This window comes from Passer montanus, unplaced genomic scaffold (assembly GCF_014805655.1).
Source record: "Passer montanus isolate IOZ18808 unplaced genomic scaffold, ASM1480565v1 scaffold1, whole genome shotgun sequence".
Taxonomy (NCBI): Eukaryota; Metazoa; Chordata; class Aves; order Passeriformes; family Passeridae; genus Passer; species Passer montanus.
In genome coordinates this window covers 18351768-18378752 of record NW_024356504.1, presented here as the reverse complement: position 1 = coordinate 18378752, position 26985 = coordinate 18351768, and the positions used below count along the sequence as shown (strand labels likewise).

Below are 26985 nucleotides of genomic sequence, written 5' to 3'. Positions count from 1 at the left end.
GCCGTGCCCGCGCTCCCGTCCGTCCCGAGCCCCTGCGGCTGCACCGCCCGGGTCGGGGCTGTGCCCCGTGTGCCCCGGCCCTGCCTCGCACTTTGGTCACGGTGAAGCGCACAGCCGAGCCCTCGCTCGCCGCTCCTCGTGCTGGACAGGGGCTCCTGAGCGTCCATGCTGCCTTCCCGCTGTCCCGGCTCTCGCCGTGCTCCGAGGCCGTAATCCGGCGGGGTGCCGGGGGTCCCGAGGCTGTGCCTGCCCGGCCTGTGCCAGGCCCCGAGCTCGGGCCCCGGTGTCCCCTCAGCGCCGCCCGGCCCGCGGCTCGGCCTGGCTGCCCCGTGCCGAGCGGGCTCTGCTCGGCAGAGCCAGTGCAGGCTCACTGCGAGCTGCCGGCTTTATCACTGACACCTTCGTTTATTTGCTCTGCAGCTGTTTTCACGTCCAGTGGCTGTGGGTTCCTTGCATCACCGTGTCTGTGGTTTCACTACAGGGGTAGCAGATTTCACTAGATATTTGCTCTGCAGCTGTTTTCACGTCCAGTGGCTGTGGGTTCCTTGCATCACCGTGTCTGTGGTGCAGATTCCAGCAGATTTCACTAGGGGGGTGGCCCTAAATGCAGGGAATTTGTCCACAGCAGTAGTTAAAGGCAGAGATCTTGAGCCCGGTAAGATTTCTCTACAAACCCTTCAGCTGGTCTGTAATTTGAACTTGGAAGCAGCTTTTGGGATGTGTGAGCTCCTGGACCAGCTTGGTGCTCTGCCCTTGCCCTGCATGGCGAAATGCAGACTGGTGCCAATTGGTGCTTGCTCAGGTGTGTTCTTAGGTACAGAACTAAAAATAGTTACAACTGGGAGCTCTCAAGAGAAAGGAGACTTTTTCTTCTTTTTTTTTTTTTTAATTAATTGTGGCTGTCACATCTCATTGGAATCCAGATAAAAATAAAACCATCTTTTGAAAGATTGAGGGTATTTGGGTGGGAGAAGAAAAGAGCCTTTAAAATGGATCCCAAATGAGCATCTATCTCTGCTAGATAAACCCTGGTGGGCGAGGAGTTGAGCAAACACAGTAGTGTCATCTTTGGGGGAAGGTTAGTGTAGAATTAATATAGATACAATTCACTTCAATAAGGCAGTTGGACATGAAGATTCTAGTCTTTGCTGGTGGCAGCTGATGCTATTTCAACTTAAAATATACTTACACTTGTGTGGGTCAGAGGTAGGGGAGCTGGGAGAGCTCAGTTTTTGTAAGGTGCCTGGTACACCCGTTACCCAACAGCTGTGTTACTGTGAAATGCTACTGAGCAGGTTTATGGCTCCATAGGATATTTGCAGGCTATTTCACTCAGAGGGCAAGGATAATTACCCACCAGTTTGATTTCAGTAATCTGTTGTTTCAGAAATAATTACATGAGTAATACAACACATTGCAGGCAGTCAGGAGAGCTTTTCAGTTTGGTTGTGGTGTCCCTGCACAATGTTAAGAAGTTCCCCTCTGAACTCTTCTAAGAAATAAAAGCATTTCCCTGCTTATTTTACTGCTCATATGCAATTCACTTGTGTTTATAAAAGATATAAAAAACCTGAGAGAGAAGCTGTGGTATAAATGGAAAGTTGTCTTTGTGGTCACGAACTTTTTGTCATGGCAAGCTACTGAGCATGGGAAATTTCTACTTCTTCAGGAGAACAGATCTGAAAAAAAATCGAGTGCTTGAAGCTCAGAAATAAATAACATAAACCTCTATTTAGCTTTCTGTTGTCATATAAATCTTGATCACAGTCTTGCCCATTTTCTTGATTTACACCAAATCTCTTAGAAAATTCCACTCTTGGGTGGGATGTGATTTATGGTGCTTTTTTTTTTGGACATGGTTGTGATTAGATGGTTTCTGCAGTTTGGGGAGTTACCATAGGAGTTCTCTGATCATGGTCATATCTCTGTGATGTCTCTCACTTTTCTTTTGGGCTAGGTCACCGAGGGCTCTCACTGATAATTCCTCTTCAAATGGATGAGGAGTTTGCACTTCCTCTGGACACTGCTGAAATTCTACAGTATACAGGGTTGAGCTTAGGAAAAAAGCTCAGTTGTGAAGCCTTTTAAAAAGGTAGTTTTTCTGGAGCTGATTGACAGAAGCTCAGTTGTTCAGATGAAGATTGGAAGATTGATACACAGCACTGATTATTTACTGACCCCATGTCAGTCAGAGTGCTCAGACTTCATTTTCCCAACTGCACTGCCTTGGAAAGAGACTTGTGAAAATAAAAAAACAAAGAATTCAAAGTGCCCAGGTGATGAAGTGATGCTCTAACAGCACATGGGATTTTTTGGAAGTGGTTTGTTTGGTTTGGTTTACAAAGGCTTGTAAACTGAAGCATACAACAACATTGTTGTGCAGTAAATAGGTACTAAATTAATGTTTTAAAACTACAGTTGTCCTAAGGATTAACTTTGTTTAAAATAGATCAAGTGACAGTTGAAAAATGTCAGCATAGCTACTGTATTTACTTTGCATTTATCTTGGCTTAGCTAGAGAAAACACAATTTCCTCCAAAAATAATAGATCTTGTTTCTGGTTTTATGCTGTAGTGCACGTAGTATATGGATTCCAACACAAAAAAACATACAGTGGTTTTTACAAGAGCAAAACAGTACAAAAAGCACCTGTGGATCTCTGTCTGGGGTTACATGCACTTACTAATTGGTTCATTTTTGGGTGTTTTTTTTTTTTATTTAATTGGAGCAATCATGGTACAACTAATTGGTTCATTTTTGGGTGTTTTTTTTTTATTTAAATGGGGCAATCATGGTACAATAGGGGATAACCAGTACTGCAGTTGCTTCTCAGCTCTGCTTGCTTAGGTTTTATTGCCCATGGCTCAAAGCATTAAGCTGCAGAAAGCTCTGCATCTTGCTTCTCTTGTGTTCAGGCAGACTCTCTTCCCATCACAGTGTGAAGCTGTGTAGTCATGCCTGACCTGGCATGGGGTTTCTGGAGGCAGAGATGCAGCATAGAAATTATTTTTCCTAAAAACTGTGCTTGACCAAAATCACTGAACAGTGCTGAATAGTGCTGGGTGGGGACATGGGACATGCTGTTAGAGCTGAGTGTAAATGTTAGATAAGCTGCTTTAAAAGGTGATTATGTTTCTTATTTTTAGTCAAGTGCTGTAACTGACTAGTACTTCTGGGTATAAGTAGCTGGTGGTTGTATAAACAATGAATTTAAAAAGGATTTCACTCAACAAGGTCGATGGTAATGTAATAGCTTTTGAATTTGCAAGGGTTTGTATTAATCAGTGTTGAACAAAGAGTGTTCCGGGTTGTGAGTTTCATTGTCCATGTCTTCAGTGAGTGGCTGTTGAGAGTCAGAGTACACTTCTCCCTTTCAGGTGCACTCACTGCATAGCTCTGCTCTATTCTTTTGCATAAATGTTACAGAACCTCAGTAAACTTTGCATAAGAAAATGCCTTTCTGTGACCTGTGAGAGAGCCAAGGGAGTTAACCTAAGGACCTGAGCAGAGAGCTTGTCTATCAAGTCTGACCAAATGAAAGAAACTCTGTGTGTGCACTATCCATTTTTCTTAGTCTGGATTAATCTGAGAATGGTAATTGTCCAGTTTGGAGTTTACAGACAGGGTAACACTAATTTAATGAAGTATAACTCCAGGTGGAGTTCAGTGTGTAGGTCAGAGAAATGAGCTTTCATGAGACAGTGGTGCCTTTTGCTGCCCTTCTAAACTTCTTGCCAAGTTCCATTTTCAGCTGATATTCCTTGATTTCACCTTCTCCTGTTCCATTTTGTCTAGTCCTACAGGGTGGAGAACTATTTAAGAATCACAGAAGCAGGACAGAGGTACTAAAAGCTTCAGCACAAACTAGGCTCAGCTTTTAATTTCCTATGGATTCATGCCCTGATCTGTATCAAATGCTTTTTGAAGATAGTAAATGGGATGGGAAGTACAGTCTTGCTGGAGTCAGTGATCTGGCAGGAGGGTGGAGCAGAGCAAGAGGCTGGAGCTGCTCTGGGAGCTGTGGGATTTACCAGTCTCTGCTCAGGTGAGGATGGTTTGCAGGCACAGCCAAGAACTGGCATCTTGTGCAACTGGAGAAATTGCTCAATTCAGCACTTTCTCAACAAAGGTGGAAGATCTAGAAAACCAGAGAAACTTGACAGATAAGAAGAGCACAGTGTAAACCTGCTCTGATTTCCTGGTCTAAAGAAGAAGTAGTTGGTGTTACAGGGGAGAATCTCTAATACTGTAGTCCTTACTGGTTTATTCTACACTGAAGTCCAACAAAATGAATCAGATTTATTCCTTGTAAACAGCAATTACTTGGCAAATGTTTGTCCTTTGGTTTCACAAGATGGCTTTAACTGAAATAACTTGTCACTCTGTAAAAAGGGAGGGCTTGTTTCTCTTTCCCATTTATCTTCCCCACTCCCCCTGCTTTGCTTTGGTGCATGTCTTCCAGAATTTAAGGCAGAAATTAATTAGCTTTCTTTCAATTTTGCTAACAGATTTTGTTACAAACACAAACTTGGATGCCGGAGTTATTTATTGTTGAAAAATCTGAACTTCTCTGTGTGTTTCAAACAATTACTACATTTGGGATGATGTGTGCACATACTTTGCAATATCCAAGCTAGTGTGGTACTTGTAAGATTTTGATATGCTCAAATAAAGGGAATTTCTTCATCATCCCTGTTACAAAACCACAGCTACACACCTTTTTCCAAAGGGTGAAAACTATTGCATAGTCAGTGGGCTTGCTATGTGTCTACACATTGAGGTGAGCTGTTAGCAGAGGCACTTCGTGATTCACACAAGGGATTTGGAGGGAGATGGAGGTAAAACTGGGTGGCATTCAGAGTAGCTGAGTGTAACACAGCCAGGATGAGCCTGTCAGGGAAAAGTTTGGGAGGCCCTGTTAAGGATTCTTCTTGACCAACTAGCCCCTTCTCCCCATGTTTGGCAAAAGCAATTGGAAAGTTCATTATCAAGTTCATTATAGATGCTGTTTTCAAGTGGAAGGTGTTTGACCAGGGTTGACCACTCACCTTGGATTTGTGGCTTGGCATAGACTTGACTGAAGAATTTCTCATGTTGTGGGCAAGCACCAGCTCTGGGTAGCTGTGGTAGTTAGTGAAAGCTTCATCAGCCAGGATGAAAAAGTTTTAGGTTTGTTTAAGTTACCTGAAGGGAAAATCACCAGGGTTAACAGGTCACACTGTTAACATACAGTTGCAGTTACATGGGCAGTACTTACATAGGCTCAGATAGAATTTGTTGGTTAAAAAGGAAAACTGGGATGGCCATGCTGCCTTCAAGGCTTTAGCAGGCTCAGTTTCCTTGAAGTTATGTATCTATAACTATTTCTCATATAATATATGCTCCCAATTAAGCTGGATGACCTCTTCTAATGTCTAGGGGTTTACTTTGAACTGAAATGTTAAAATAAAATGCCTTCTGAATCTTGTTTATGTCATACTGCTCTAAATTGGTAATAGGTCTCTGACTAGCTGTTTTTCTGCTTAAACTAAACAAAATGTGATGCCAGTCTGCCATGAATACATTCCATAACTAATTAAATAGAGCTAACAGGAAAATAAATGGGACATTAGAGATATTGGTACCACATTGGTGCTGAAAAGTGCTTTTAAAATGCATCGTCTTTCGCTTGGATAGATTTGAAGGTGCAATTTCTAGTGTTGCAGAGTTAGTGTATTTCAGGACAGTCCTGCCTGTTGCTTTCTCAAGTATTAAAAGACGGATTAAAGATTTCTTTTTACTTATGCTTTGCTTAATGTCTCATTTTTTCTCTCTTTCAGGTGGCTCGTTATTGCAGTTGGTCTGGTTAGGGCATATCTGGCTAAAGGCAGCTACCACAGCCTTTACTATTCAATAGAGAAGCCCCTGAAATTCTTCCAAACTGGAGCTTTGCTTGAGGTGGGTGTAGTCCTATTCCCTGGCCTTACTAATACTTGCATGAATGTGTTGTATTTCTTATATTTACTTTAATTCTACTGAACAGCTCACACAAAAGCTGAGTTTTCCTTTTAGCAAGAGGGAGTTTTACTGTCTGCTATTTAGCTTGGGCAGCAGAGCTTAATATTAATCTTAATCATTGAAATGCAAATACTGAATCTTAAGCACTTGTAACAGAATTAAATGTGAGTCTGAATTGCTTAATTTGAAATGTTAGTGATTTGAATTTTTCTTTTTGTTCTAGATTCTGCACTGTGCACTTGGTAAGCTTGCAAATTTTCTGTTTACTATTTTTATAGAAGACTGAACTTTTAGCAATATATTTGCAAGAAACCTGTTACAGTCCGTGAATTGCTGAATTTAATTCTTGCATAACTTAGTAATTTTTGTTTGAAATGCATTCCAGTTTTTTACTCCCTAATTTGAGAAGTCACAAAACAATAAAACAGTGCTCCAGGTCCTGTCTGAATGTTCACTAGCCACTACATAAAGAGTAAGATGGTGTTGAGGTTCCTAAAGTTGCAGCTACAGACTTCTATTTTTCATCATTGTCCAGAGAGCCACATAAAGGAGAGGGTTTTGGATTGCAGGTTCGTAGTGAGTTCTGGGGGATGTTCCAATAACCAAGTGAGGTGTTGGGAGAGCTGGTGCTGGGAGTGTGTCAGCAGAGGGCAGTCTGGTTCTGTCTCAGATGAAGTAGTGCTGACCCTCCTGAATCATCCAGCTGCTCTGAAAATGTCCTAGGAAGGCAGTTCATAAACTGTGCACAGATCACCCCAAGAAATGAATGATCATATACACCTCAAATTCATGTAAAGGCTCTTCAGAGTAAACTGAGTGTATCATCTGTTTTCCTGTGCTGCAAAGGCAATCCTTCCAATGCTGTTTAATTTTACTAAATCACAATTACTGTTTTTTACCAGAATAAACCATACTTTTTAAAAGAACTTGTCAACAATTAATATTACAATGTGCCATTTTTTAAGGTCTTGTTTAACAAGTGGCAAGAAGAAGTTAAATCTTGGAATACTGGAGAGAAAACCTTGCAGATAAAATGCTGGTTTCACCATCCTAAATCCATTATGCTTTGCTGTTTTCTCGGTTGATTTGAGGTGTGGATCCATTTAGCCCATTTTATCCTTAGTGCACAATTTAATATTAGAGAGAGCCATTAGGGGAAAGTGGCAACATTTTATGCTGGTTCTATTCTTTGTGCTTTCCCTAACAAAACTCTTTTGCAAAAGACTGGTTTTCTTTTAAGTGGCTGTGGATTCTATTTTTTTCTGTTAATGGAAGTGTTTGTCAGCTAAATAAAGTGAGGGGGGTTTGCACAGCTGGATGCACTGCTGCTGTCTGCTGCAGTCCTACTGACTGTAGCAAAAGTTTCTGTGCAAGGAGAAACAGGAAATGTGCAGATTCCTTTGCCCCTGCTGAACTAATTGCTCTAACTAGAGCTGTAATTCTCTGTCAATAGAAGAGCTTATGTGGGACAGATGGCTGTGTGTATCAGCATAACTTTTCTCTCCACATCTTTTCAGTAGAATCTGAAATGTTAGCATCTGTGAGGCAAGTCCTTCAAAATACAAGGATTGATAGGGGAGTGTCTCTGTGAAGCATGGCTGAGAACAGGATTTGACAAATAACAGAGGTTTAAAAAATGCAGAGCTGTACCTGGAAAGGAGTTAACATGTAGTCCAGAGACCAAGACAATGTGATGAAACTGAGGAGAATTATGTCTGTAGGATTTTCCTTTTCCCTCTCATAGAAGCCAAACATATAAATTAAAATAATTCAACTGAAACTTGCTTTTGACTTTTCTTACTCTCTTGTCCTATTTAATTTTCCTCTTTGGCCCCTGTATATTTCTGAGGCTGTTGTGTTGCTTGTGGTTTGCATTAGCTCTACAAGCACTTTTTACTCTATCTTAGGAGCTACACCTGCTCTTTATCGTTTAGCTATTAGAAGAAAATAAAACTTTGGGATTCAAAGTTTAGAAATTTTGTGTCTAAAACTGTTCCTGCTCTGACAGACCTGGCTGTGTAGGGTCCTTTCACTGGCAGGTCAGTTGGCACCTCAGAACTTGCTGGAAGAGCCAGTGATATCTGCTTCCTTGAGAAAATCTTCAAGTTGCTTCTGTACCTGCCAGTGCATCAGCTGTTCCCTGGGGTTTGTTTGTTGTGGGGTTGGTTTGGGTTTTTTCTGAGTTGTATTTCCAGGAAGGAACTACAAGCTTTTCATCTATCAAAATATGGGCTAGATCAGTGTTTCTGAAAAATACTTAGAATTTTTGATGGCTGGTTGTTTGTTTTTTTTGGTTTGTTTTTTTTTTTGAATATACAGTGCAAAACATATTATCTTTACTTTTTAAATCACAGTAATGAAGAGTATCTTGGATATTTTAATCAAACAGGATTATTTGAAAGACTGTATCCCAGAAGCTGTTTGATTGAAATTATCTGATTGAGCTGTTCTGTGTATTGAGGAATGTGCTGTGATTGCAACAAGATCAATTACATTTGTTTGCATTTTGATGCAGAAAGCCTTGTCAGGGAATTGCACTGCATTATGCTGTATAAACACACTGAAGGACTCACTTCAGATTTTCAAATTAAAAAAAAAATTAAATGCTTTCCTTCCAGAAATTTCAAATAACTGGACTTTGGTTTAGCTGTGTTATATTTCCCCACCCCTACCTCCTACCTTGTGAATCAGGAATATTTACTAATTGCAAAATATCTTCCAGGCATTGTTCCCTCTTCTGTTGTTCTGACTGCTTTCCAAGTGATGTCAAGGGTTTTCCTGACGTGGGCAGTAACACACAGTGTAAAAGAGGTAAGGCAAGCTACAAATTGATAGAAAATCTGTTGATCCATGCTGAAAAGCAAGTGTTGATTGCTGTCTTATTGCCCTTAAAATGTCTTCTGTTTGTATCCCACCATGGGAAATTGTTCATATGAATTTCTGTGGATCAAAAGAAATAAAAATAGATCTGATGTCATCTTTTGTTGACAGTCAAATGGAGCAAGGTCTGATTCTGTCCCTGTAAGACATCTAGCTCCTGGATAGATTCTGCAGTCCTTACTGGCAGTTAAGCAGCTTCCAGTGTGTAATACAGAGCACAGAATTTGGTACAGCCTTCTAGTGCCATTATGAAAAGCAAAATCTCCTTGCCCTCCTGCATATGCAATTCACTTCCTGTGGCATCTGAAACTCCCCCTCAGTTGTTTGTGCACAGCACTGCCTCCATGCTCTCCACTGTCACTCTCCAGGATAATCTTTCCACTGTCCTTCATTCAATTTTGTTATATTCAAATGTAGGTAAATTTTGGGGGCTGAGTGTTTTTTCTCACTGCTCACCACACCAGATAGTGCTGTACTTCATGCAGATCTCTGTAGAGTCTTTTGGAAGCCGTGTTTTTTGAAGATTATTCCTGACAGCTGTTTTAAAACCTAGACATGCTTTGATTGGTACAGGTTGTGGTGACTGACTCGGGTCATCTGAATCGTTGTAGTAGCCCAAATATGCTGCATCTCTGCTGTAACTTTAGCCAACTAATCTTACTGGTTTTCTTCTCATTAAGGAAAGAAATTAGTCTTGATACCAGTGTCAGCATGGGTGCCTGAAATAAGTGACAGTCATGTTATACATAAGATTATTTGTTACTTGAATGGAGAGTGTCTTAAGGAACTTGACTTATTGCCAAGTCTTGAGGGAAGCTGCTTTCTCTTCCTTCCTCCAAACCTGCTATCAGAGCATCCATGCACATGTAGAGCAACATAAGTCACTGCAGTTCCTAGCAATTATCAGTCCTTTCTGGTATTGTGATGCTTGTTCATGTGAAGCTTCTAGTTTCATGGTACTTAAAGTAGAGGAATGTTATTTTTCTCAATAAACATAAAATCTGTTTTCTAATGGACTTACCTTGTTAGTGCAAATTATTGTACTCTGGTCTCTGTTAAATCACCAGAAATAAATCCTAGGTTTTGGAAAAAAAAAAACCAAACCATAATCTCAAGACATTAGATTTTTATATATATGTATAAAATACTTAAAAATAAGTACTCTTGGAGTTTTACTTGTTATCTCTATGATGTTGGGATATCTGGTGCTTAGAATTATTCCATGTGTTGTCTGTTAGACATCAAAGAAAAACCTGTAATGTGATTGTGGGTTAGGTTTATTTGAAGCTTATGCCCACATTCTCACAAGAGAAAACTGACAAAATGGGAGCAATGAGTATAGCCAAATATTTGACTTCTAACAAGGATTCTTTCAACAATATTCCATGCAGATTTTTTTTCCCCGCACTTGTGGGTCTCTGGTTAAAGTCTTGCAAGAGACTGTGTTATGTGTTACTTTTTTAGTGTCTTAGAAAGTGGGTATAAGAATGGCTTGGATGAGGAACCCTGTGATGAGTTTCTGACCTGTGGCTTAGAGCAAACAAATCAAATAAGAGGCTGTATTCTGACCCCTCCCCTTGCCCCAACCAGGGAGCCTGCAGGCTCACCTGGGGAAATGTACTGCAAGTGTCACAAGTGTTCTACTTTCTCTGAAGGGCTGTCTGCACAAGTGAGCTCCATGGTGAAGGCCAGGATTAAATTCTCACACAGCTTTATGGAACTTGTAAGCGATGCAGTTGCATGATGAGGTTCTTGTAAAATAAAATGCAGTTTTCCTCTTTAACTTTTTGAATGAGATTTGTTCAGTATCTTGCTTTTCCAGACTGTTTTCATATATAATGCAGCTAAAAGAAGAAATGTGTATTGCATCCCTCCTTCTGTCAGGATACACTTCCAGAAATGCGATGTGTTTTGAAGCATGCTTCTTGCCACTAACATGTTTGTGCTTTTTGTGAACTTCGGTGCTGGTGTGTTGTTAAACTCAATATGAAATTATTCACAATAAATGTTAAAGCATGGCAAATGTTAAAGCACTGCACACAGAGATTCTCCTCACCTGCACTGTAGGAGCAGTTGTTGGTGTTGTGGAGGAGGGCCTGGCATGTCATCAGTGCTGGCCATTATGTCAGAAAGGAGCCAGTTCAGTGAATTTTACTGTTCCCCCTGCAAAGGAGAGCAGAGAATGAGCAGCTGGTGTGAAGGGCTGGGAGAATGTAGGCATAGGAGAACAGAAAGTGCCCTTCAGCTCACAAGATGTCTTTTGGAATTCCTGTGAGCAGTGAGATCATCTGGTGACATCATGGTGGGCCCTCATGGAGTTCCATTCTGATAGATAATTCTGCACCCAGTTCTGATGGGTAATTAAAAATTGTGTCAACAGGCATTTATTGCTTATCCCATTGGGCTCAGTTACAGATGAGTTGCAAATAAGTGTAATATATATTTAGAGGATCTTTTGTAGAAAACACAGGCAAGAGATGCTGTGAAAACAGCATTTAAAGCATGTAGAGTTGGTAATTGGGACTCTAGTATCTGCAGTAGGGAATTGATGTCTTCAATCAGTAGTAAAGCATACTTACTTAAAAGAGGGGAGAACATCTTAACTTATGATATTTAGGATTAAGTTGTTAGTAAAAAGTCCATGATGGAAGGATCAGAAGTCTGAATGGCTGAGTACAGTTGAAAAACCTGACTCATCATTGCTTTACATCTGTGTAAAATTAGAGCAATACCATACAACACAATAGTCTGTCAGGCCCTTTGTGCCTACTATGAAGTTTCCATTTTTTTCCCCCCTGAATTTTGTGTTTTCTTTTTTAATTACTGCACCAGAGAACCAGCTCTTTGGAGAGAGACGTGCTGTTCCAATATTTTCCATCATTACACTTGCATAGTGCTGCTGGTTTTGCTCTTCTGCATTGGATTGCTTAATTATGTGTTTAGCTGAAATTTTCTGCAAATTTGTCAAACTGTTACTCTTAATGTAGAGAAATTTCCCTTTCCAGTCTTAAGGAGAACATTAAAAACCTCTCAGGCTTTATTTTGTCAACTCCCAGTTCTCATCTTTGCATCTTAAAAGACAGTGGTTTCTTTTATATTTTAGCAAACATTGTCTGCTATTTACAGTATTTAAGAAAAGCTGAAATATATTCAGGATCCTCCTTGATGATATGTTGGCTTGAAGCACATGCCAAAAAATTATACCTGTTGTTTGATTGACCTGTATTAAGAGAGTTGGATAACTAAGGTGTAAATAAAGTTTTTGAGTTGTGTCTAAGACTTCCTTGAAAGACTGCCATGAAGAAAGTAGTGGAAGAAGAATTGAATTCTCAGGGAGCCTTGGCCTTAGTGGTTCTTTGAAGGTCTACTGTGTATTTGCCCTGTCTTCAGCCTGAAAGAGGAATGATGCAAATGCAGCATTAGCAGTGGCTAAAAGAATAAGACTCCTGAAAAATTGTTTTTCCGTAGATAGGGACACAAGCCATGAAGGCACAATCAGTGATTCTTAAAATGACATAAGAGGGTTGTGTGTTTCATAATGGTGTGAACTGTTTTAATAAGTTATAATACAAAGGAGAGGGGGGAGACCAGACCTTGGAGGCAGTGTTAGAGACATCATGTGATAGAACTGGACTGGAATTTTCTACTTCCATGTGTATGAATCACTGTTGGCGTCCCAGTTTCTTGTCCTTGCTCATATCCTTGGATGCTACTTCAAGCTGCAAACTTTTGGGTTTTGACTTTTCCCATTTCCATAGCTAGGGAAAGAAGTGGGATTTAAAGCACAGGTTGAAGCTGGGACTCACAGGTTTAGGTGAACTCCTCACTAAGCTGCTACTCCCAGTTTGGCCAGAAGATGCAGCTCTGGAGTGCTTGTCAAGCAGTTCCTCCTTTGGAGCAGCAGCATCTGGGAAGTGCTGTTCACTCTCCCTGCTGAGAACTAAGTCTTGCTTATAAAGCAGACCTCAAACGGGATTAGGATCCTGCAGCAATGTGTAAAAATAGATTTGGTTTCTTCTCTGAAAATCTTCAAATAATTTTTGTATTTTGCTATTTTATAGTGATGTAAGGGAGATGAATATATAAACAAATTATCAGAATGTGGAAAAATAATAAGGTGCTTTTGCTGCAAAATGCAGTGAAAGTGACCTGAAATGTTACACGTTGTAGAACATAGATTTACAGCACTGTACAGATTACCAGCAGCTCTGCATTCCAGGATAGCTCCAGATTTCTGTATAAATTTTTTTGGGTTTTGCAGGCTGTAACAAAGCTTTTTCTGGGTAATTCCCTTGGGAAAAAAATTCCCTTTTTTATTCAAAAGTATATGATGAGTCCCCTCCTATTAAGAAGTTTCTGATTGTCCATATATATATATGTACATACACACATTCTTGTCCTTTTTTTTCCTGTTGGTTTGTACTTTGCCCAAGATGAATAGAATGCTCCACCCACATCTCCTCACTTCCTTTTCCCTTTTTTCAAGAGTTGGAGAAAAAGAGAAAATATGGGCTCCTGTGGTGGAACTCCTTTCGTTCCCACTGTCCACTGAATTTGGGCTCAAGGTGCTCATACAGCTGGGAATTCTGTTGAAGAGGGGAGAGAGGGAGAAGGCTGAATTAAAATCATGTCCAATCCCTCAAGAGTTTGTGACCCCACATATACTTGAGATCCTTCAGGAACTTGAATCTCATAATGATGCTCCATAATCTAATAAATATAACTCTTCATTTTAAAGTACATGCTTTTGAGGATTGACCTTATAAATGTCACAGATAAAGGCAGTTCCTTACAGAATATTTTGAGCTGAAAGGGACCCACAAGGATCACTGAGTCCAGCTCCTAAATTATCCCATGCAGGGATCAAGCCCACAAGCTTGGCATTATTAGCACCATGCTCAGACCAGCAGAGCTGATCTCAGGGTTAAAATGTGGAGGGAGTTACAGCTGCTTCACTGATGTGTGAGTGACATAAAAGCTCCAAGAGGTGTAAAGCAGTGAAACATGATATTGCCTTGAGTGTGACATTAGAGGAACTATGCTACTTGCAATGAGCAGAAAATGGGGCAAGGAACAGTGAATCAGGCACCTGTCAGGCTTACCTGAGGTGAGACAATCTGAGCATGGTTCTTCTCTCCTCCCAGCCTGAGATCTCATGTTAGCTGTGTTGCTGCTGCTCAAAAGTAGGATCCAGTTTCTGATCAGAAAAAGGAAAACAGTACTGCTCAGAAGCACCATGAACTGGTATCAGAATATTAAGTGTAAACCAAGTATCAAGTGTTAGGCCATTCTTTCTGCATAGGAAACAGTCACAGGACTGAAATAGAAGCTGGTAGTCTATAGGAATGGAAGAGTTAAGAATTATACTCAGCATTTCAGGGGTTTCTTGTACCAATTTACCTTGCACAGAATATGGGAGCTGAAGTTACCTGATCATGAAGCAGAGCCATTCTTAAGCAACTAGAAAAACACAGAGCATGATAAGAAGGGTTTTTTACTGTTGTTACTAATGTTGCTTTTAAGCTCATTCTTGGAGTCTGTTCTCTAAAATGATGCAGTAAAGTAACCCACAGGAACTGATTTCTGTGAGGTTTTCTTGGTTCTGGTGAGTAACTGGGAATGCTCAAGCTCATACAAAGCCTTTTTTCCGTTCTCACAGGTACAAAGTGAAGACAGTGTCCTCTTGTTTGTAGTGGCCTGGACAATCACCGAGATAATCCGTTATTCTTTTTACACCTTTAGCTTGTTAAACCATCTCCCTTATCTCATCAAATGGGCCAGGTCGGTAGCATGATAAAAGTTACAGCCTTAAAGCACTGATCTGACAGGGGTATTTATCTTGTAAAGTAGTTGCAGTGCAAAAAAATTAGATTCTGCCTTCAGGTAATTGCCCTGTTTGTGAATGCCTAGCTTCTTTCCAGCAGATTTTAAGGTTACAAAAATCTATTGCATTTTAAGCTGAAAGAGTCATTTGTCTGAACTCAGTTCCATTTTCAAAATAATAGTTTGTCACAAAGTGATATTTAACAGTAGGGGATGACAGTAAGTAAACTGACATTTAGCAGTAATCCAGTGGTTGTCCTTGAAATAATATTTAGGCTCATTGATTAACATCAACTATATTTGGCCCTGTTTGAAGTAGTAAAATGACTTCTACCAAAGAATTCAGAAGTCAAATTAATAAAATGTGTATGTTGGAGAATAGTTTTAAAGACAACTTGTAGATTCTCAGATTAAATCTTTAAATATTTCCAAATGATTGCTGATTTGAATACTTACCTTGCAATAGTGTTCATACCTTTCCATTCTCTAATCAAATAAGATCTAAGAAAAATAAATACTGAGTGGAGAATTCAAATTTTGAATATCTGTAATATCATTTAACAAATATTTAGTCAGAGTTTGTCATAACTTTTAATTCTTTCTGTGTTTCATTCTAGGTACACTTTGTTTATAGTGTTGTATCCAATGGGAGTCTCAGGTGAATTACTCACAATATATGCTGCATTACCCTTCGTCAGGCAGTCTGGCTTGTATTCCATTAGTTTACCTAACAAGTACAATTTTTCATTTGACTACTATACATTCCTGATCCTGGTCATGATCTCTTACATTCCAAGTAAGTATGAGTTTGTTAGGTTTCTTAGTATTAACCGCTGTACTGGGAAAAGCAAACAACTGTGGGGTTAACATACATACAAGTAACCAATCTAGCCTGCTGATGACCTTGTTTAATTTTTGCATGGTTTGCAAAGGTTTCTCGTGGAAATTTCAGCTTTTGCTGTTTGTATATGTATGTTTTCCTCCCCCTCCTTCATTGTTTTGCAAACATACTGTTTACCACAGTTTTGGAAATAGAAAGAGAAAAAGCTCTGGATAGAGAGAGATGAAAGAGGCACGGATGTGTATAAAATGCCTTAGAGTCTGACAAAGTGATACTAGATTTACAAAAAAATCAAGCAAATCTGGAAATTTCTCTTGAAGGACTTTTTCTGCCCTGCAGTCTGGTTTTTTTTGTATTCTGTGCATGCAGTTATGGCAACATTTGTCATCTGCTTCCACATTTAGAGTTAAATAAGGCATTTTGCATTTTATTAAAAATGTGATTGCTCTAGCAGAGAAATTAATAGTACCTGCAGCCTAAGAACAATATCAGCTCATCTCTTTAGAGTGTAAATTACAAAGCAATAGATAAAGTGGATAAGCACATCCTCTAATAGAGATTTGGTGACCTTGACCATGTGACTGTGCATCTTGCAGGCCTCTCTTCACACTTGACTGACCTGAGTCTGTTTTCTCCTCAGTCTTCCCTCAGCTCTATTTCCACATGCTGCATCAGAGGCGGAAGGTACTCTCCCACTCGGAAGAGCATAAGAAGTCGGAGTAATTCCAACTCTTTTTCAGAACTTTTCAAACATCAAAATGCTGCAGTTTTTCAATACCCAGCACATTTGTAAAGAGTATACCAAGATAAGTCAGAGGTAAAAGACCAATAATTTAGCAAGAATAACTAATAAATCTGATTTCAGTGAAATTCCAGGATGTCAAACATTGAAATATTTTTCAGCTTGCAGTGCTTCAGAAAACGTAAAACTTTATATGGCTTGGCAGTTAACCTTTTCCTTAAATGATGTGCTAAATGGTTTTCATTTATTACTAAATGCCTGAAGGTTGCAGTATGAGTGATGAAGTTGTACCCACTAAATGCCTGAATTGGGATTATATTACTGATACCTCTTTTTTTAAGTGCTTGACTGCATGCCAGAAACTGTATGTATTGCTGTGAAAGCAAACAATATGCTCTGGAATACTTCAGGATAATGTCAGAGACTTCAGTGGAGAATGTAATCTGGGCAAAGTATTTGACTTTAGAAAGGTAGGTTGTGTATTTAAAAGGTGATGGGAACAAGAACAAGAATCCAATTACGGAAAATGACGGGAATGTGGTTCTTTAGGAATTTAAACAGTACAGTGTCTGACCAGAGTGTGTTCTCTGAAAAGCTTGTTTGAGCTGATCACTCAAATGCTAATATTAATTCAGAGGCTGTAATTCTTATCTGAAACATTAAAACTACCCCAAGTACTGCATCCCTGAATACTTTTTTATATATTAAAAAAATTAATACTAACTGTAATACTTTAGTGGTATCAGTAATGAATCTAAATATAAGGAGCTAGTTCACCCAGAAACAGGTGCAGTTCTCCCTTTTTTACTTTAAATTTTCATCTCTAGTCATTGTCTGTGATATTCATCTTTCAGTGCTGAGGTCTACATGGTCTGCTGTGTTTGGGGGCCCTGTTCCTTAGCCTGACTTTTCTCAAGTGACTGAGGTCATCACTCTGGCACATCCAAGCAGGCAGTTCCAGGCACTCATCTTCTGAAGTGTTGCAAAGTCATAATCTGCTCCTTGCAGAGCAAATTGTCTCATGTGTTACATGCTGCCTTTGCATGTAGGACAAGCCACCCTCGTCTGCTCTTTGGGAAGAGTGGAAGACCACAAGAAGTTATATTCTCCTAGGTGCTTTCTCTGGGTTCTCAGGCTTAGCCTTTCCTTGGGAGGCTGAAAGGAAAATGAAGGAGCTGAGAAAGCACTAGTACTGTGAGTGCTGTGCCCCAAGCCTAGAAGAAATTTCTGATGGGGAGTAACAGGGTGGAGAATGAAGGGAAATGAATGGGTATCCAGGCAGAGACAAACGCAAATGTAGGTTATGGCTTTGCTCTGTTAGGAATTGATGGCCAAATAGTCCTGTCTGCATCCAGTCAGAGTCGCTAGACAAGACCACGTGGGCCTCTCTGGCTTCCCTCTGGTTTGATTCAGTGCACAGATGAGGTGTGACCATTCCCGTGCTGCCTGCAGTGCTGCCTCGTGCTCTGCCTGCCAGCAACTCCCCTGGCCTGGTTGTGTTTGACACATCCCAGCTCTTCCAAACACAGCTGGGAAGTACTGAGGACACAGGCTCTCTGTTCCAGAAGTTGGGAAGAGTTGGATTTACAGTTATTCAGATTTATGCTTGTCAGAGCAATATTTTAAAAAGACCAAAACCTTGTCATTTTTCAGTAATTTTCTTTGGCTCCATCAAAAGGACTGAATTTTCCTATCTCTGACTATATAGAGCCTTTCCTGTTCAACACAAACAGGATTATTATAAGCAGAGAAAGGACAAGAGACAATAATAATCTTTGCTTCTATTTTCAACATTTTGGAGCCAGTTACTGACTGGATTATAAAACACAGGAGGTTGTAGCAAGTTGGATGTTGTTGATCTTTTCTCCCAAGTTACAAGCAATAGGACTAGAGCATACTGCCTCTTCTTGTGCCAGGGAAGGTCTAGATGGGATATTAGGGAAAATTTCTTCATAGAAAGGGTTTTCAAGCATTGGAACAAGCTTCCCAGGGAAATAATAGTCACCATCCTTGAAGGTATTTAAAATACCTGAAGATGTGGTGCATAAGGACATGGTTTACTGGGGTTTTGCAGTGTTAGGATAATGGTTGGACTCCATCTTAGAGGTCTTTTCCAACCCAAACAATTCTGTGATTCTATTACTATGGCCATATACAACCTCAAAATGGTTTTGGATTCAAAGATGCAACAATTCAATTAATTTCTATGTTAATTTCTGTATACTTTGTTGTAGTGATCTGACAAATGTTACATTATTCCGAAGTCATTGTTTGAAAGTGTGAACTTCCACCTCTGAAGAAAACATCTCCTTTTGCTTATACTTGCTATTAAAGAAGTTAATGTCAGTATTTCTGAAAGATGTCATCTAAAGATCTGATTTCCTGATGTACTTAGGTTACTGGATATTGTCAATGCTCAGCTCCTGAACTTTCCTTAATTTGATTTCTGTGCCCAAGTAAAAGATTTGGTTTCAGATTTGTTGGTCCAATTTGGAGATAAAAAAATGGCTGTGTAATACTCCTGCATGAGACAAACCCCTGGCTCTGTTGATGGGAAAGATACAGAACAGATCTACAACAGATAGCACTGGCACCATGGAAAAGCAGAGCAAGCTGCCAGTAGGGAGGAAGCTTCTACAACCAACATCTTTGCTGAACAGGCTTTATGATGGAATATTTACTTAATTGAAAGTATCCATTTATGTCAAAAATGCAAATAAACTATGGCCTTTTAAAAGAAAATTGAGTTACTTTTCCTTTCAAGAGAAAGAGGTTGCTTTCACAGTAAGAATTCTTACCAGCAAGGTTGATTTATAAATTATATTCTGAAGTCTGAATGTGCAGTTGCTATGTACAAAAATTCAGTGCTTCATGTTGCAGTGCTTTTTCAAGTTTAACTTCTATGGAAATCACTGGAAGGTGATCTTGAGAGAGATCTGTAGTGTGATGCCCTAAAACTGTTGGGGTTGTTCCCTAATACTGATTTTGCTGACACATGTGAGGTTTCTTCTCCTCATAAAAGAAGTTTCCCCTCATCTGTCACTGAAATTGTGGTTTCTGTGAGCTCTGTAATAGAAGCTTTGATTGGTTCTGTGTCACAAATGGGTTTATTTCCCCTCAGACTGTTTCCTTGGCTCGCATGTTCTCTATCAGCCTCTCCAGAGCAGCAGCCCCCCTGCTTTGGTGCTCTCTGTTGTGTGCACTGGTTCAGTTGACAGCACTTTTTGTTCTACCACGCCAGCTCTGAGTCAGTCACTACCCTCCAAAAGACCAAGGTTTTCACCAGTGTGTAGTTTACAACTGGAATTGTAGAAATGTTCATATTTGTAAATTACAGTAAGAATGCAGGTTACAGTGCAGGTATATTGTAATTTTTCACAATGTGATGTTTTTATCAGAGGGTTTTTTTCTTACCGTTATGAAGGTTGGCATTTGTGTGGACCAATCTGCAATGTCATTTTAAAACTTATCTTTCAGCTTAAAATTTTCATGAGTATACATCAAATCATATATTTTGATGTATATGTCAGTGAAACTTGGGTGAAAACTATATACAGTCATTTTTGTATTTTTTTCTATGTTGTGAAGAATAAAATTGTAATTTTATAAGTCTGATTCACTAAGATTATTATAATTTAAATGTATTTTTTGTATATTTAGGAATCTGGTATTACCTGGAGCTCTGAAAGACTTAAGCATAGAATTTTTATGCATGGTTGAAAGATATTTCAACTTGATAATGCAGTGAAATGGTTTGTATGCTAAAATACTAGTCCGTGTTGTTGCCTTGTGCAGTTGAATCTGTGCTCTCTGCCTGGATTTGGCCTACTGAACAGTGATACTAATTGCTATAATCCAAATAAAATACTTCTGAACAAAATATGTTGTATTGTTACTGTTTAAGGAACAAAAGCAGATACTTTACAGGTGTGAGTTAGGGCTGTGTTATTATTCATTTGTACACAATGTGTATCTTTTAATTTACAAGTTCTTTTAGCATATGTAACTCTGGAGCTCAGACAAAACAAATAAGAAACTTCATACTGTTACTTGCTCTGCTTTCCACATTCAAAAGAAGAGCTCATAACAACACCTTGACTATGTCAACACTCAGAACTCCCTGAAGGATCCTCAACTGAGTGTGAGCTCCTTGTTCTCCTGCTGTTATCTGTGCTCTGGATGCTGATGCTTTCCTTCAAAAACAAAATTGAGTATTATAAATATAGTGAATGCTTAACTAATGCAACAGAATTCTTCAGAGTTCATTTACTAAATATAATATGTCTGCTACCGTGGCAACGTTTTTAGCATTTTTAACACTTCCTGAGAGAGATTTAAAAACTGTGTCTAGATGACTTTAATGCCCATAAATAACAAGTTATAATCCTCTAAAGGAACTGAGTGGTAGCTGCAGAGTGAGTGCTATTATTCTAGGCATATGCTTGTCATAAGATTGCACAACTACAGTGATTTTTTTGTTGGCTGAGATGGGATGAAATGGTGGTGTCATGCCCAGCACCAGCACATGTCCTACGCATGATGGCTGTGACTTAGCACTGCTGTGTAATTAAAAACTCAGAAATGCTGTGCTCTGGAGAGGTGCTGGGCTCTGTCTGTGCCTTACAGGAACTGTCACTGGCTATTTGTGTTTCCTCTCTGCGTTTTGAAAACTGTGTGGAAACATTTGTAGTTCCCTAGGGTAGCAGTAAAGAGTCTGAAAAGCATAAGGATTCTGTGGTTGTCAGCAAGTTAATGTCACAACAATGTGTAAGGCTCATCTTAAAGCATTGGCAGTTCTTGATACAAGACTAGGGGAGGGATCTGTGCTGGGCTGCTGAATATAAATAAAAAGGTGTGAATATGTGTGATTCAATTTCATGTGATGTGAACTGAGCATTTCTGCTGTTGGGAGTGATTGATTCAAGCCACCCAACTGCCTGGAACTTCCATTCAGTATCAAGTGGGTTTTAAATTCTGCTTCCTGTCTCCTAAACAAATGCTCCTCCACACTTGTCAGAAGACTTACAGTAGTAAGATAATTAATAAAGCTTCTTAAGTAGCTTTCTGAAGGCTGCCTTTGAAGTAGTTGCAACTTCAAATGTGGATTAAAAATTTGTAACTGTTTTAATAATCTTGATCACTAATTTCCAGAATAATATTTTCCTTTAGAGTTGTGCAAGATCCTAAGGCCCTTTTTAAGGCCTCTCAAGTTAGCTTGGGCATTAGTGTTACCAGAGGTTTTTCTCTTTTGATGTGCCACAGCTACCTCTCTCTAGATTCAGTTTATTCTGTGCTGTCTCTACATAGAAATTTTACATTACCTGGTACTACATGAGGATGTTATTATTGGGAAATGCTTTGGTGGGAGTTTTTGCAGAGGCTTGTTCAGCTGAATTGTGAGCAGTGAACTGCATTTTATCCTCTGTTTTTTACTCCTGCTACAGACAGTCTGCAGAGTCTTCTGTGAACTGTAACCACTTGCAACAAGTGTACATTAAAAACTTCAGTATTGGCATTTTCTACTTTGAGCACCAGAACCTGTAGCATGCCCACAAAAACCATCAGTTGTGGAGAGTGTATAAGAAGTGGAGGACCCTCCAGTCAGCCTGGCAATAAATGGCTTTTATGGAATGAGTTTGCCATTTAAAGGTTTCTTTGGGTAAAATACATCCTCTTCACTTAGTGGATAAGGAAAGGTAATGAGTACTGGTCTCTGCTTAATGACCATCAATAAAATGATGAGATGGAAGAGGAGAGGTACTGGAGGTTACAGAGCTCCACCACTGTGTTTCCCAAAGAATATTTGGGCATTGATGAAACATGAAACTTTCTTCCTGTTCCCTTTGGAATCCAGTAGTTGTTTTTCTTTGGGGCGAGGGTGGTGGTTTGGGTTTTGGGTTTCGGGAGGGATTTTTTGTTTGTTTATTAAGACAGAACAGCAGCATTTAATGGAGATGCTGCAATGTTTAGTCTAGTGTGCTGATGACATGAAGTTTGTTTTATTTTCCTCCAGGTGTTTATTACAAGACTACAAGGAACTGGATGCACTGAGTTAGGTGCTTTGTTTTAGTCCTCCATTCCTGTGCATAAACTACTGCTGGGAAAGTTGCTGGTTTGAGAGTATCAAATGAGTTTCCTTACACAGCTTTTTGATGCAATTTAAATTAAGTAATTAAAGCACTTTGTTAGCAGACTGAAACAGTGGGAAAAGCTGTCTTGCATCAGCAAGAAAATGGATGTGAAATTGAAAGTCAGACATTGCTGGTTAGTTCTGGTAGCAAGAGTGGATACTGTTATTCAATAACTAGTTACTAAGTAAGAGAGTTGATACTGTTACAGCCCTTTAGCAGAAGCAAACCCTGCAGTCTGAAAATTCTGAGTTATTCCTCAAAAGGTGTTGTCAAGCCAAAGTGTGGAAACCTGCTCTAGGCTTACAGGTGTGTTCAGACAAGGGCCAGATGTGAGCATTCATGGGCTGCTGTGCTCCAGGTTCCTGCTGATGCAGAACTGCAGATGAGGCCTCAGCACGCTGGATTTTGAAGAAATAAACTGCTGGCAGAAAGGTGTAAAACTCCTTCAGAGAGATGTAAAACTACTGTTGTGCTCTGAGCTTCGTGCAGCCTCCAGGAGTGCACTCAGTACAGACATTTCAGTCCTGTTCATTGCTTTGCTGCTATCCAAAGGTGAGCAGGTAAATCCACAGTTAGCAAATGAGCTGCTGTGCTCACATTCTGTGTCAAAAACTGGAATCCTTGGCTGTTTTCTTCTTAATGTCAGGATTATGTCAAATCCCTGGAATCACCACGTGAATTGTGTGCATTATGGTGAATTTCATGATGCCATCCTCCTGTATTGCAAATGTATGTGCACATGGAGATCTGTACCCCAGCTTTGCTTGGACTAAACAGCACAGGCATGCAGGATGTTTTATTTCTACATTTGGAGTAAAATATGGGTGCTGCTGTGAAAACACTCATAAATGTGATTCAGTATCCCTAAAAAACCCCAGAAGTCAGTAATGAGTCAGATTGTTTTGGGTTGGGCTTTCTGTTTATTTTTTAAGTCGCTGTGGTTTTGTTTTTTCACTATTTTCTCACTTCTGGTTCTATTCCTTTTGAATCATGAGATCATTGGGAGACGGGTGGTGTGGAGCAAGAGAATTTGTAACAGCAGCTTGTTCAGTTTGAGTATTTCATGGCTCCATGCTGGACTGTGTGGTTATCTTGGTTTCACAGGGCTGCTTTGGATATTCTAACGTTCTGGATTTAATGCTTCCATGAGTCTTGCAGTGCATGAAGACCATGAAGAGTAAAATGTGACACAGATGTTCTGAGGTCACTATCTACTTGGTATTCCCCATTTAAAGTAAATAATGGAAAGAAAGAATGCTAATGTTTGTCTACTGCACCTGTTGTAATAATAATAAAGTAAAAAATGTTTTTATACAAATTGTTAGACTACATGTGAAACCAGAATTTATGTGAACTTGTATGTTGAAGAAGTTTAGATCTGCCACAGTAGCTCTCTGTTGACTCCCTCATGGCTTCCTGAAGGTTCTTGAGGAGGTGAAATCATTGGAGTGATTTTGTAAGTGTTTTCTAAATCTTCCATGTAACCAGATAAATACTTTTTGAAAAAGAGGCATGGTTCAATTTTAATCCAGAATTTTATTAAGATATTATTGAAGGTAGTGAATTGATTTTTGCCCAAATACCCTACCCACAAAGAATTTTAAAAAAAAAAAGATAGGACAGGTAGAATTTGTGAAGGTTAGGCTAGACTGGAAGGTGCAACATTAACCTTTCAGGATAAGGAATAGGAAGTTTCTCTGTTTTTCTACACAGTATTGTAGTATTTGTGTTTGTTGATCTCTGAACAAAGTAAGTAAATATTCTCACGTTATATGGACTTATATGCAAAGCACACTTGTATTGGTTAAGGACATTATTTGTACATAGCCATGTTGGGACTGAGATACAGAAGCTCCTCAATTTTACACTCATCCATCAGAAAATGGCTGGGCTAAGTTGTGAAAGAAAAAGGCAACTCCTATCTATGTATAATTCATTAACAAAGTATGATTGCCTGAATGTTCTTGTAATAAGTGCCAGGCTTTTTAAAATGACTTCACAGCCACCCAGGATATGCAGTGTTTTGCTTTTGTGCATAACTTTTTTGGGTGAGACAAACATTGTATCTTAATATTTGTCAAGAGGTTCTTGAATTAGCAAGGAGAGGCAGGGCTTGAAGAAGCTGCATGTTAGAAGGAAAGCTGTAGATAAGATGTCTGTATGATGGTCTGTATCCTTAATATTAAAATATCCTGCTTGTTGCCTTGGTTCTACTACTGCTCTTTGTCATCCAGTAACATCATCAGCTGGAAGTGGGCATTAAAGATTTTTACTATCCACGTGGAATCTTATGTCTTTTTCATAGCCCTGTATGTCCTCATTGTGTGAGGTGCCCCTTTAGTTGCTGCTACTCTTGGCTTCTGAGACACTTTTTAGCTCAGTAACATTTTTGTTGTTTTCACAAGTTACAGATTTTCTGCACAATCTCTTCCAAATGCTTCTTTAACCCTCTTTAAACTCAACACCTCGTATTTATCGACATGTTTTTAAAGTTACAAACTTTTGGTTGAAGACTTGTTTTCCTCTGTAGCAAGGACAAAACTTTTTTCCCCTCTGGCTGATTTTTTTAAAATACCCTAAAATTGATTAAGCATCAATTCTTATGATATTACAGAAAAGCAAAACTGTATGTCATACAAAATGGCATAGTGAAAAGAAACATGAATGGTACTCTGGAATTGAAATTACCATTTTCCTGGTACCTGTGTAAATAATCTTTCTGGAGAGGGGGCTGTAGCTTACAGTGACTGGAGTCCTGCCCAGGATTCAGGCTTCCAGAGGCTTTCATGATGCAAAAGATAAGACCTCATTTAGTCCCAGTGGTGAAACATAAAAACCTTGAAATTACTTGGTCTGTTGTCTGGGCAATGCTTTGTTGATATCTAGAACTAAATATAGCAAGATGTGGATGTTGAATGTGCTTGGTTCTTACACATGCCTTCATAGTAATTTTCTGTGAAGCAGAAATAATTTTGGGCTCACCAGTTTTGTGGATCACCTTTCTCCCTTTAGTTGGTTTTAGTGTGAAAAAGTGAGATCTTTTACTGCTGGCTTTGAGAGGAGAACTCCAAAATGGGACTTTGTGTACAAAACAAAAAGACCTGTCCCAGTTTACAGCTCACTGAAGAATTGTTTCACTGTCTTTATCCCCTGGGTTCAGGCACTCTTCAGCCAGAGTGACCAACCACACAATTCCTGACTGTTGTTCTACTCGAGTAGAACAAAAGTTGTGTATGGATAGTGACAGTGTTGTAGAATATCACAAGAAATGATAAATTCCATCTGAAGGGCAGTGGGATTTATATATAAAAATGTCTCCTCATGGGAAGCAAACTGTAAATGCAGTTCTGATCAGGTAGCATCTGTCAGGAAAGTGCCCTGTAAGTGAACCCCACTGTAATAATTGTGTGTATTGTTTAGGGAAAATCCTCAACTGTGAATTCCTGGTAAATAAAAGATGCTCTGCGGAAGAAGCTGCTGAAAGTTCAGCATATGGTTCTACAGACCACTGAAATGCACAAAGGCCTCGATTGCTGTAGTTTGTGGAGTTGCTTGCACGTGTAAAGGACACGTGAAGGGTTTCTGTTTGGAAGCTTATCCAGTTTGACTTTTTTTCCCCAACTGTGTCCAGCAATATTATCTCTCTACAAACGTTGCTTATCTCTGTCCCTTGATAACCACAGCTTCAGCAGTACTACTGCTAAGGACTGCTTGTGAGCAGGGATTTCCAATGTTTGATCAAACACCTAGACAATTACCAGTTTCAGCAACTTCAGCCAAGCAGTTATCTGATTTGACAGTTTGTTTTTAATAAAACATGATGCAGAACATCAATGATATTATTCTTAGCAGATATGATGCTTACCTTCAAAACACTGTAAATCATTAATTGGCTCACTTGCAGAAAGAGTGGTTCACCTGAAAGAATATTGTGGAAGAGTCTGGAGATTGAAACTCGCTGGGAGCTGCTGTGCTGTCCTCATGCCTCACTCCCAGGTTAGGGAATATGCCATCAAACACTGTCACAGCGCTGTCGGGTGAAGGTGAGGGCTGTAGTAACAAGCTAAACCTACCTGTGCGTGCATTTTACCCTTCATTCCTGCGTTAGGGTGAGTCCAGTAACAGGTGCCGCCGTTGCGAGAGGCTTTTCTGGGGCTTGATTTTCCTGTGTCCGCCGGCTCGGCCGCCGGTGCTCGGTGCCCAGCAGCAGCAGCAGCAGCGGGCCGGGCACGGCGCACCGGCGCCGCAGGGGTTAACGCGCCCCGCCCCGGGCGCGCGCATTGGCGGGGCGNCGTGCCCGGGAGAGCCGCGCGCGGGGCCGCCTCAGCCCGGCCACGGCCACAGCCCCGCTCCGGCAGCGCGGGGCAGGCAGCGCCGAGCCCCCGCCCCCGCTGCTTCTCGGGTTTTTTTGAATTTTTTCCTCTCCCCTTACCCTTCCGATTTTTCAGATCTGCCGGTTTCTCCCCCCTCCCTCTCTTTGCCCGTGGGAGAGGCGCTGCGGCCGCCCGCAGGCACCGCGGCGTAGCGGGAGCGGCGGCCGGGTGCATGAGCGGCGCGGCTGCCGCCGGCCG

The 26985-nt window shown here is 40.1% G+C and overlaps 1 protein-coding gene and 1 long non-coding RNA gene across 5 annotated transcripts; one reads left to right on the top strand and one right to left on the bottom strand.

The window, feature by feature from the left end:
- The first annotated feature begins 546 nt into the window (after positions 1 to 546).
- On the top strand, positions 547 to 20159 carry HACD2 (3-hydroxyacyl-CoA dehydratase 2). Of its 4 annotated transcripts, XR_005626808.1 has the most exons (8): positions 3900 to 4045; positions 5820 to 5937; positions 6221 to 6239; positions 8720 to 8808; positions 14537 to 14658; positions 15318 to 15496; positions 16182 to 16358; positions 18518 to 20159. XR_005626808.1 is itself a non-coding variant. In XM_039702640.1 (7 exons), the coding sequence occupies exons 4-7, from the start codon at positions 8761 to 8763 to the stop codon at positions 16262 to 16264; spliced, it is 432 nt and encodes a 143-aa protein (XP_039558574.1). In that variant the 5' UTR covers positions 547 to 655; positions 5820 to 5937; positions 6221 to 6239; positions 8720 to 8760; the 3' UTR covers positions 16265 to 20159. The 4 variants fall into 4 exon arrangements, 3 of the variants coding, with proteins under 3 accessions (XP_039558574.1, XP_039558567.1, XP_039558554.1); XM_039702640.1 differs by lacking the exon at positions 3900 to 4045 and adding an exon at positions 547 to 655 and having other exon boundaries at positions 16182 to 20159; XM_039702633.1 differs by lacking the exon at positions 3900 to 4045 and adding an exon at positions 756 to 802 and having other exon boundaries at positions 16182 to 20159.
- Positions 8803 to 14510, bottom strand: LOC120499155. Its single transcript, XR_005626814.1, has 3 exons — positions 10934 to 14510; positions 9899 to 9953; positions 8803 to 8937 (listed from the first exon to the last, which is right to left on the bottom strand). It is a non-coding gene; the product is annotated as an uncharacterized LOC120499155 (long non-coding RNA).
- Positions 20160 to 26985: the final 6826 nt, after the last annotated feature.